General features: G+C 35.0%; 2 protein-coding genes across 13 annotated transcripts in view; one reads left to right on the top strand and one right to left on the bottom strand.

Annotated features, from left to right (window-relative positions):
- The window catches only part of NEK1 (NIMA related kinase 1), a 206,772-nt gene that overhangs the window by 43,827 nt on the left and 150,585 nt on the right, over window positions 1-12,360 (bottom strand). For 8 of the 12 annotated variants that reach the window (XM_063076750.1, XM_063076747.1, XM_063076748.1 and 5 more), the window contains 2 exons: window positions 8,830-8,936; window positions 7,708-7,955 (listed from right to left, as the gene is read on the bottom strand). In XM_063076750.1, coding sequence (XP_062932820.1) covers window positions 7,708-7,955; window positions 8,830-8,936 — 355 coding nt within the window. The remainder of the gene's footprint in view (window positions 1-7,707; window positions 7,956-8,829; window positions 8,937-12,360) is intronic. The other 4 variants (XM_063076758.1, XM_063076757.1, XM_063076755.1 and 1 more) reach the window with 1 other exon arrangement.
- Window positions 5,349-5,612, top strand: LOC134362226 (small nuclear ribonucleoprotein G-like). Its single transcript, XM_063077539.1, has one exon. The coding sequence runs from the start codon at window positions 5,354-5,356 to the stop codon at window positions 5,582-5,584; it is 231 nt and encodes a 76-aa protein (XP_062933609.1). The 5' UTR covers window positions 5,349-5,353; the 3' UTR covers window positions 5,585-5,612.

The following is a 12,360-nucleotide window of genomic DNA, read 5'->3' on the forward strand; positions in this document are numbered from 1 at the left end:
CAAATCAAAACCACACTGAGATACTATCTCCCTCCAATTAGGATGGCTAATATCCAAAAGACTGAGAATGATAAATGCTGGCGAGGTTGTGGAGAAAAAGGAACCCTCCTACACTGTTGGTGGAACTGCAAAATGGTGCAGCCTTTATGGAAAATGGTTTGGAGGTTCCTCAAACAATTACAGATAGATCTACCATAAGACCCAGCTATTCCACTGGTGGGAATATACCCAGAGGAATGGAAATCATCATGTTGATGTGATAACTTTACTCCAGTGTTTATTGCAGCACTATGTACAATAGCCAGGAGTTGGAACCAGCCCAAATGTCCATCATCAGATGAATGGTAAGGAAACTGGTATATCTACATGATGGAATTCTACTCTGCTATCAAAAAGAATGAAATACTACCATTCACAACAACATGGATGGACTTAGAGAAAATTTATATTAAGTGAATCAAGTCAGGCAGAGAAATAAAAATACTACATGTTCTCACTTATTTGTGGGAGCTATAAATAAATAAATAAATAAACACACCAACAAATGGGGGGAGGAAGAAGATACAACAATCACAACAATTCCTTGAACTTGTTAAGACAAATGAACAGATATGATGTAGTGGGGTGAGGGAGGGGACAGAAGAAGGGGGAAAGAGGAACAGGTAAACGGTCACGAATATCAACTACAATGTATACTGAGAAGTAAAAATAAAAGTAAAAATTTAAAATAAATAAATAAATAAATAAATTTTCTAAATGAGCCATGAAAAATAATTAAAAGAAATTGGAACAAATACTGGACTAAACTGGGAGCAGAGCTATTTGGGGCAATAAGCTAATGCTCTAATAGAAAGTCAACAATGACCTTTCTAATATTTTGATCTTTTAATCATTTTCCAAGAAGGAATAAAACACCAAGGGAAAAAATAAACTGCTATTTTTAACAGCATATATTCTGAAAATGTACGACCAAGCAAAAAAAAAGTATTCCCCTTAGGTGCTACTGAATGTTTTCTTAATTTGAACTTGACTTGGTTTTTAAAGAGTTTAAACACAATAAACAGATACTATTATTAATAAAAAAAAAAAAGAAATAGAGATGACGGAATTAGTAGACACATGTTAAAACAGCTATTTTAACTGAGTATTTAAGGAAAAACATGGACATGAGGAGAAAAATGGAAGATAGAAAAAAACAACTTCTAGAGATAAAACATACAGGGCTGAAATTTTAATTGAATGAGATTAATAGTACATTACTGCAGGAAAAATAGATGAGTAAATTTAAATACATATTGATGGAATCTACCCAGAATGAAGCATAGGGAGAAAAAAGACTGAAAACAAAATGAACATTGTCTCAGAGACCTGGGAAACAATATCAAGCTGTCTAACATATATATAACTGTAGTGCCAGAAAGGAGAATAGGAGCAGGCAGAAAAAAAAAAAAATTTACAAAGTGATAGCCCTTGGGGGCGGCCCGTGGCTCACTCGGGAGAGTGCGGTTCTGATACAAAGTGATAGCCCCAAATTTTCCAAATTGTGATGAAAACTATGAACTTGTTGGTCCAAGGCCAATGAACCCAAAGTAGGACAAACACGCACAAATATACAAACATACCCAAAAACATTACCAAAGCATTTCATAATCAAATTGCTAGAAACCAGTGATAAAGAGAAAAATTTAAAAGAAGCCAGAGAAAAAAGGACACTACATACAAAGAAATTAAGATAAGGAGGATCACAAATTTCTTGTCAGAAACAACGCAAGTAGAAGACAATATAATTCTATATTTGGTGGAAATATCCTTTCAAATGAAGGTGAAATAAAAACTTTTTACACAAACGAAAGCTGAAAAAAAAAAAATCATTCTCAAGAGGGCTGCAAAGGAGTGTTAATGAAAGTTCTTAAAGTGGAAGAAAAATAATATAAGACAGAAAACTGAATTCTACACAAAGAAATGAAGAATATCAGAAATGGTAAATATGTAAATATGAAAGATTTTTTTCCCTCAATTTTTAATTTCTGGAAAAGATAACTGAATGTTTAAAGCAAAAACAATAAAAACGTATTGTGGAATTTATAACATATGCGGAAGTAAAATATATGACAACAATACCACAAAGGACAGGCAGGAGAATGAAAAGAGAAGTATTCTTAATAAGGTTTTAAGGTTCTTATGGTCTATGTGCAGTGGTATATTATTATTTGAAGGAAGGGAGAATATGATAATCTAAAGATATATCCTGAAAACTGAGAATGACCAAGTACTTCGAAAAAAGAAGTCTACCTTATAAACAAATAGAGAAAATAAAATGCTAAAAACACTCAATCTAAAAGAAGAGACAATAAAAGTAAAAGAGAAACAAAAAAGAAAAAAGTGATCAGACAAATAGAAATATCAAAATGGTAGGTTTAAACCCACTTACATCAATAATATCATGTTCATAATTACTTTAAATGAAAATTGTCTAATCACTTCAGTTAAAAGAGATTGTCAGACTGGTTAAAAAGCAAGATTCCATTACATGCTAACCATAGAAACCAGCTGGTTAGAGCGTGGTGTTGATAACACCTAAGTTAACAGTTCGGATTCTAGTACAAGTCAGCCACCAAAAAGCAAACCAAACAAAATTCATTAAATATAAAATGTTTGATTAAAAGTAGTAAAGGATGTAAAAAAATGTATATATACCATAGTATAAACACTAAGCATAAGAAAACTGGAATGGACTTCAATTCAAGATGGCAGAATAGACAGTATGCAGCATCACCCTCTCCCACAATCAACCAATTTACAACTATTAAAAAGCAATAACTGACAAGCTGGGGCCAGTAGAGATCAGGGGAAGTGGAGGAGAGACCTACAGAGCTCATGAAGGCAGAAGCCATGATGAGAGAAAGAAAGGACCACTTCAACCATTTTGAGCACCGACCACTTCAAGGTTGGCCCTGGTGAGCACACGGAGCTAGAGCTAGCAAAAGATGCTGTTGTGCCCTTCATATGAAGTAGCTTGGAGGCTGCAGGGGAGTAGAGGGCCTTGGTGGCCCCCAAGCCAGCAAGACCACTGACAGGGTTCCCGTGGACCCACATAGGAGTGAGGGGCCACAGACAACAGAAAAAAGGAGCCACTCAAAGGTTGGTGAGTCATCACAAGGGACCAGTGCACAGCATGTCCCATGGCAAGTGTTTGGAGTGTGGGGGTTGGGGGAGATGGGCCCACTGGGGAAACACTAGGGCACAGCATGGAGAGCTGATCTACCCTCCAATCAGCACAGGACCACTCAGTGGAGACTTGTCAGGTATATAGAACTGCAGGGGGTGAGTTTTGCTGAAAAGACTAGACCTGGACCAGAGTTTCCACACAACCCAGGTGTTCCAGACCTCACAAGACCTGGAAGTGATTACAAAGTCAACAATTAAAACCTGAGCTGCACGAAAAGCCTTCCCCAGGGAATCAGCAGCAAAGCAGCAATTTAGCTCAAACACAGAGCTCAAGTGCTTGTTCCCACAGGAAGTTCCCCCATTTTAGAAGTAAGCAAAGAACAATAAATTAGTTCCTGTGTAGAGTTTAAGTTGTGGGAACAACAAATAATCCAACACAGAACTGAAAGAAAACGCAAAAAACTGACAGATCAGAGACAAAGTTCTGATATTAAACAGTAAAGGTCTAACACCACAAAAGAACACCTACAAACTTAGGACTGGAAACCCCCTGGGCTGTCAAGCTGGGGCAGGGGAGGGACCAAGGGCCTCAGCCACACCCCCTCAATGTCTGCACCCAGCCCAGCAATGACCACCTAGCTGCTGCTGGAAGACCACTTGTCTCCCTTGTTTGAATGAGGGGGGTGTCATGGGCCTCGACCGTGTCCCCCCTCCTTTCTTTTCCTCCCATCCTATTCCCCTTTCTTTTCTCCTCTCCCCCTCCCCCCAACTACTCTGCAACGTCTTAGAATGTAGAAAAATAATAATGATAATAATCAATAAGTAAATTAATAAAAAAAAAAAAAGAAAGCTGGAATGGCTATATTAAAACCAGACAAAGCAGATTTCAGACAGGGTGATATGACCAGGGATAAAAAAAAACATTCCCTAATGATAAAGGGGTCAATTCATCAAGAAGACATTTTGATTCTTATTTTAAATGCAATTGCATGGAAATTTCTACACTCCTTTCTCACTACTTTGTAAACAAGTAGAAAGAAAATCAGTTAAGGATGTAGAAGACTTGAACAACACTATCAAACAAAGGAGGGGCCGAGCCCGTGGCGCACTCGGTAGAGTGCTGCGCTGGGAGCGCGGCGACGCTCCCGCCGCGGGTTCGGATCCTGTATAAGAATGACCGGTGCACTCACTGGCTGAGTGCCGGTCACGAAAAAACGACAAAAAAAAAAAAACGACAAAAAAAAAAAAAAAAAAACCAAACAAAGGAGGATACTTCATTACAATAAACATACCAACTCATCCAGAAGACATAACAATACTAAATTTTTATTCACTTAATAACACAGCTTCAAAATACATGGCATAAAAACTGACACAAATGAAAAAAGAAATAGTTAACTACCAAGTATAGTTAAAAATTTCAATATTCTTCTGTCAGCAACTGATATGTCAAGTAGACAAAAAAATCAGTAAAGATACAAAAGATTTGAAGAACGCTACCAAGCAATTTGACTTAACTGACATTCACAGAACACTTCACTCAACAGTAGAAAGAAGACATACTTTTTAAAGAGATTTGTTACAGTACAAGCCACCAGCAAAGGAAACTGAAGAGTAACAAAAAAGTTCAGAAGAAAACCAGGAAAGTATGATATAAAGGAAGCCAACACATAAAGTGATTTAAAAAGTAAGGACTTTATCTATTCTGTTGAAAGAAGAAAAGTCAAGAAAGGTGAGAGAGAAAGGGTACAGGGAATTTGGTAACATACTGGTAAGAGCAGTTTTAGTGACAGAATGGGCCGAAAGCCATGCTGGAGTGCATTGGGAAGTAAATGGAAGTGGAGACTGCAAAGAGCCTGCCACGTATTCAAGATGTTTGTTTGCAGAAGAGAGTAGAGAAATGCGGTAGTAGCTAGAGAACATGTGCTCAAGGGAAGTTGGCTATTTATAATGAGATTTATTAGACCATATATGTTGAGGAAATGGTCCACTACAGAGGAAGAAGTTGATGACACAGGTCACAGTGGCAAAAATAATAAAGCCAATTTCTTGAGGTGAGGGGGCGTTGAGATCCACAGCACATGTAGGAGGATTTCCTTTAATAGAAAAAAGAACACAAGGCAGGATTGTGAGGGAGGCTGCGAAGTCTGTTTCAAGGCCTCTCCAAGCCCGCCAAGTAGACACCATGAGCAAAGCTCACCCTCCCGAATTGAAAAAATTCTTGGACAAGAAGTTATCATTGAAATTAAATGGTGGCAGACATGTCCAAGGAATATTGCGGGGATTTGACCCCTTTATGAATCTTGTGATAGATGAATGTGTAGAGATGGCAACTAGTGGGCAACAGAACAACATTGGAATGGTGGTAATACGAGGAAATAGTATCACCATGTTAGAAGCCTTGGAACGAGTATAAATAATGGCTGTTCAGCAGAGAAATCCATGTCCCCTCAACAAACGGCCTGTTTTTACTATGGTGTAAAAATCAGGTCATGTACATTTTCATATTTGACTTTTTGTTAAATAAACTTGTAATAGTCAAAAAAAGAAAGAAAAAAGAACACAAGTAATATAACTTAACATTTGAAAAAAAGAACTTTTGACAAAAATATTTGTAAGAGGCTAAATTATCCCATCTTAGTAAACAGATTATATAAATACTTATTTTTACCTTTTCTTCATGGTTCAAGGACACCATTATGAACACTGATTATCTACTATTTAGGCCCAGTGATAAAGTCTCATGATCTCAGAGATTTAAAGGACAGGTAGGGATGGCTTTTTGTTCTTGTTTTAAATGGCTACAGATTGCTTTGATTTTTTAGTGTTTCTTCTTGCTTGTTCCTCACAGTCCTCTACATGAAATGCACATTGATGCTTCCAATTTGCTGTGCTTAATTCCAGAGTGAGTACGTACTTCTACAGTATTTTTTAGACTAACCTAAGGTCATGAAAGGAAACCAAATAATCAAATGTATTATGCAAAGAATATTAACTTTATAAACATCTATAAGATACTAAGAAGTTCTGGGCTAAAGGTAGCTATACTCCTTTGCTACAAAAGAAAGTACTTGAATTATGTGATAGCCCCTGTCTGTCCCATCATAGGCCTTTGTCTCTAACTCTGAAGATCATGAATTTGTTTTGGTAGTTCACATCTTTCAAAGTCTGACTACTACTAGACAAGTGAGGGAATTTAATAATCTCTAAATTTAAGATAAGCATAAGGAAATAGTTACAAAATAAAAATATATCCAATTGGAAAGTTAAATTGAAAATTAAACTGACATATTAAAAAAAGTTAAGGACTAAAGAATTCGGGCAATTCATTTATATACAGATTCAAATAAATGAAAAATGTCCAGTTGCACTGGCAAACGTGGAAATACAAATTTAAACAAATTGATACCATTATTTATTCATTCGATAGACAATGTTTAAGTAAACAATAATAGTGGGTGCTATTTAGGGGATGGAGAAATGGATGTGCCTGTTCTCTCACGCACTACTGACAGCACTGTAAACTGTATCTTAAAGGGAAATCAGGTGATATAACCTTTAGAATTCCATTAATAGAAATAATTGTGGATAAGTACAAAGATAGAGGTGTAGGTGGTTACAATAACAAAAATTGAAATCTAAAGGCCCAACAATAGAAACAGATTTGTTACAAAATATGATCAGCAGCCTGATGGAAAATGTTCTCATTAAAGAAGATATATAAAGATGATAAAGAGAATATTTGACATATGACAAAGTGCTATTTTTGTAATAATAATGTTATTTGCAATAATATTGAGTATATATTAAATAGAAAAGGTAATGAAAAGGATATACATAATAACCTATTTTGTAAAAAGTTATATATATGTGAAAGTTACACATATGAAAAGTAATATAACAAAATATGTGATTTCTTTTTTTGTCTGCATTTCAAAATTTTCTATAATGTTCTAATTTCTTAATAAGAAAAAATTGGTTACATATATTTAAAAATAGTGAGAAAAGGTAAGAGGACTTAAAAACTTTTACCAGAAAATGAATATGAACATCTATTAATCCTTCTACATATGAATTGGGCAATACAGCACTTCTGTATATTTATGATATAGTGCTTAAGCTTAATCTCACACTCAAAATAAAAGTCAGGCTGGGTAATGGGAAAGAGAGACAGTGTGCAAGGATGTAAGTGGGATCTTTTGCTCAACTAAAAGTAGACTCTATAAAAAGAATACTGGGCTGGCCGGTTGCTCACTTGGTTAGAGAGTGGTATTGGTAACACCAAGGTCAAGGGCCCCATACAAGCCACCAAAACAAACAGAAGAATTCTGAACAAGGAGCCAAGGAAATAGTCTTTATCCTTGTTGTATTCTCAATGGCAATTTCTTTCATTATCTCAGAAGAAAAGATGGAGGTTTTTTGTTGTTTCTGTTTTTTCCATATGTGTGTATTTGTATTTTTTGTGGTTTATCAAAGAAAAACAGTCAATAAGATATGTTATCAAATGACTAATATTTTCCGTTTGAGGACCATACTTGCCTTTGGGTTGTTTGCATCAAACAGGCCAGTTGAAAGTCCAATCAGCAAGGAATTCTTGTTTTTATTTTTTGGTGGTGAATCAGAGTGAGATCGAAGTGGAAAGGATTCTTCTGGTGAACAATGACTTGATTGAACTTGAGAAACTAAGTTCATGTGTTCAGAATGAACCACTTTATGGAAAAATGGTTCTGGTTGCATAGATTTATCTACATCACATTTAGAGTGCTGAGAATCATCTATTCCAGGTTCTGTGGTATAAAGGAGAGATTATGTGATAAGTCTGTGCAGTAGTTAAAAGAGTTCTAAATGATATTGATAAGGCAAAGTACTTAACACAAATTCTAGAGAAAACCCCCATGTCTATCAGGAAAACAAAATACAAAATATGTGTGTAAGTGTGAGAGTACTTCAAAAAGTTTGTGGAAAAGCAGAATTGAAATATGAATCTTTCCATGAACTTTTTGAAGTACCCTCGGTAAATTACCTTATAAGTAATCTTTAACAGGATATAATGTTTTATTTTCAGAAAGCAGATTTGTTATATATTTCCATTATATTAGAAGTTCTAAAATACAGACACAAATCTAAGAAAATGTGAAAAAATACACTGTTTATACATGCATATTTAGTTCCAGTTTATCTTTAGGTTAGACATGAAAAATTACATTTCTTATATATATTTTAACTAATACTGTTTATTTATTGATTGACTGATTGATTGATTGATTGATTGAGTGGCTGGCTGGTATGGGGATCTGAACCCTTGGACCTTGGTATTATCAACACCAGGCCTAACCAATTGAGCTACCTGGCCAGCCCTTATCTAACACTATTTTTAAAAGAGGACAACTTATTTAATGTCCTTAGTACACTGCCTTAGTTTTGGCAAGTAATTCTTTTCATTTTGAATACTCAATAAAATAACTGACCAAAAATTCTTACTGCCCAGTTGCCATACAATCCAAGCTTATTAACGCAGAGTTCAGTGCTCTATGCCTATTACATTTTAAAAATGATTGAGATGATTGATAAGGACTGCTTCTATTTATATGTCACCCAAATAAAAGAGACTGGTGTTAACAATCTTCCAGAAAGTAATTAGAGTAATGCAATGAAGCTTACCTAAATGAACTTCACTAAGTTGGTTCACATTCCTCAGGATTCCATCCTCAGAAACTTCATTTTGCTGAATGGTGACCCTATCTTCCAGCCTGCCACAGATGGGTATACTGGTAAAAAAAAAAAGTTTACCAGAAATACAAGAAAGTGCTCTAAAATACAATGGAACACAAATTCACTAGCATCCTACGATCCCTCTTCCAAGTATTTTTCTCACTTTTGTATATACTTTCTCTTATAAACACACTGTATTTTTTTACCCTGTTCAAAACCCTTACCAATATTTAATCATTTACAGCAATCAGCCTTACCATGTTTTATAATGGTGGTTCTCAAATGCAGTCCCTAGACAACAGCAGCACAAGGAAACTTGTTAGAAATGCAAACTCTCAGGCCTACCCTAGAACTATGAATCAGAACCTTTGGGGGATAAGGCACAGCAATTAGATTTGAAAAATCCCAAAGTGATTCTAATACATGCTAATGTTTGAGAACCACCACTCTAAAGAATCGAACGACCTTAACAGTGGAGACTATAAAACAATTATGATGTATTAATACTATGGAATATCACACAGCTGTTAAAAAATGAAGAAGAAATCTATATAAACTGATTGAATTGGTAGCCAAGACATACTGTTAGGTAAACAAAGTAATTTTCAGACCAATTTGCATTAGATGGTGTTAGGTTTTTAAAAAAATGGTGTGTAGCACAGGAAAGGAATAGAATAATAGTCACAAAACTATTTTAACCCTCAAAGAGAGGAGATTAAGATTGAGGACAAAAAATAAAGAACTCACACTTTTTTATCTCAAATACATTTGGGGAATTAAATTAGTATATTTTTTTAACAAAAATTTAAAGACTGGAAAAATATATTCTAAAAGTACCAGTAATTTATCCCTGTGGAGTTGGTTTATGGGCAGTTTTTATATTCTTAATACTTTTTAATCCATTTCAAATTTTAAATATTTTTCTACTTTTTCAGTTTCAAATTGTAAACAATTTTGTATTTTTATTTTTAAAGTTTTTATTAGTTTTTTTTTGTTTTGTTTTGTTTTTTTTAAAAAGATGACCGGTAAGGGGATCTTAACCCTTGACTTGGTGTTGTCAGCACCATGCTCAGCCAGTGAGCGAACCGGCCATCCCTATATGGGATCCGAACCCGGGGACTTGGTGTTATCAGCACCGCACTCTCCCAAGTGAGCCATGGGCCGGCCCTTTTATTAGTTTTTAAACACACACACACATTTCTTCATTCAAAATGTAATGTTTCTTGGTTCTTCGAAATGTTAAATAGAATGATGTATGATGCAGCAATTCCACTCCTAGGTATATACCCAAAGGAAATGAGGAAATGACTCAAACAGATACTTGTAGGCCAATGTTCACTGCAGCACTATTCACAATAGCCCAAAGGTGGAAATAATCCACATGCCCATCAACTGATGAATGATAAAAATATGTGGTATATAAAAAGGAATGAAGAGCTGGCATATCCTACAACATGGATGAATCTTGAAAACATGCTAAGTGAAAGAAGCCAGATACGAAAGGCCACATACTGTATGATTCCATATGAAATACCCAGAATAGGTAAATCCATGGAAACAGAAGCAGATTAGTGGTTGCCAGAGGTTGGTGGAGAAGGGAAAATAGAAGTGGCTGCTTAACATGTACAGGGATGCCTTTTGGGGTAATACAAATGTTCTGGAACTATATAGTGGTGATGGTTGCACACCATTGTGAATGTACCAAACATCATTGATGGGTACAGTTTAAAATAGTTAAAATGGTGAATTTTGTTGTGTAAATTTTACCTCAGGAAAAAAAAATAAAGTTCCTTTTAGGACTCCCCTAACCACTCAAATCCCAGTTGCAGATAATATACAAACAATCACATACATATATAAGAATTACACAGAACAGGCATATTCATAGCAGCAGAAAAGAATGCTTTTTAGTTGTGAAAACCAAATTCCAAAATTCATGAAAAAGAGTAAAAGAAAAAACAAAGCACTAAGAAATAAAGATAAAATTGGAACTAGCACAAGAAAAAATAGGCAAAATGGAAAACTCAGGAACAAGGACATAGAAATGAGAAACAGAGATAAATTGGAAACAAGAGAAAGAGTTTAAAAAAAAATTAGAACAACAGATAATTACACAAGACAAGCACAGGTGATTCAATATACATATTATCTGGAATCACTATAAAACTGCAAACATGTAATGCTAAATTTCAAGAAAACCTTGAAATAAAAAAGTCTTGAATCTATAAATTGAAAGCAAACACCATATGCCATGTTAATTGACCCTAAACTGTCAACACTAAGAAATACTCTAATAATGTTAGTAGACTTCAAAGATAAAAAATAATATTTTGAAAGCCAAGCAAAAACATCTTTCTCACCTTATAAAGGACAAAACACATATCAGATAAAGGACTAGTATCCAGAACATACAATGAACTCTTAAAAAAAACTTTCCAAAGATGATGTATGGATGGCAAATAAGAATATGAAAAAATATCCCACATCATATGTCATTATGAAATTGCAAATTAAAACAGCAGTAAAATACCACTACACCTATTAGAATGGCCAAAATCCAGTATACTAATACCAAATGCTGATGAGGATGTACAGTAACAGGAACTCTCATTCATGGGAATGCAAAACGGTAAAGCCACTTTGGAAAACAGTTTGGCAGTTTCTTACAAAACAAAACATGCTCTTTCTGGCAATTGCACTCCTTGGCATTTACCCAAATGAACTGAAATCTTATATCCACACAAAAACATGCACACATGTTTGTAGCAGTTATATCCATAACTGCAAAAACTTGAAAGCAACCAAGATATCCTTCAATAGGTAAATAAATATACTGTGATATATCCAGATAATGGACTGTTATTCACGGCTATAAAAAAAAAAAGCTATCAAGCCATGAAAAGACATGGGAGAATTTTAAATACATATTGCTAAGTGAAAGAGGTCAGTCTGAAAGGGCTAACTAAATACTGTATGATTCCAACTAGATGACATTCTGGGAAAGGCAAAACTATGGAGACAATCAAAAGATCAGCGGTTGGGTTGCTAGGGGATGGGGATAGTGGGGTGACAGGATGAATAGAAGGAGCCCAGAGGATTGTTAAGGCAATGAAACTATTATTCTGTATGATATTGTAATGGTGAATCCATGTCATTATATATTTGTCAAAACCTATCGAATGTACAACGCAAGGAGTGAACCCTAATGTAAACTATGGACTTTAGTTAATAATAATGTATCAATACTGGCTCATCAATTGTAATGAATATACCACACTAATGCAAGATGTGGTAGGGGAAACTGGTGGGGGCAGGTAGTGAGAGGTATATGGGAACTCTATAATTTTTGCTTAGTATTTTTGAAAACCCAAAACTGCTCACAAAAAATCTATTTGTTTAAAAAAAAAAAAAAAAAAGGGCAAAGCAAAACAAAGTCAACATAGCAAGACTAAAAATACTATAAAATAAAAATGACAACTA

The sequence above is a fragment of the Cynocephalus volans genome, chromosome 13 (assembly GCF_027409185.1).
Source record: "Cynocephalus volans isolate mCynVol1 chromosome 13, mCynVol1.pri, whole genome shotgun sequence".
In the NCBI taxonomy this organism is placed as follows: domain Eukaryota; kingdom Metazoa; phylum Chordata; class Mammalia; order Dermoptera; family Cynocephalidae; genus Cynocephalus; species Cynocephalus volans.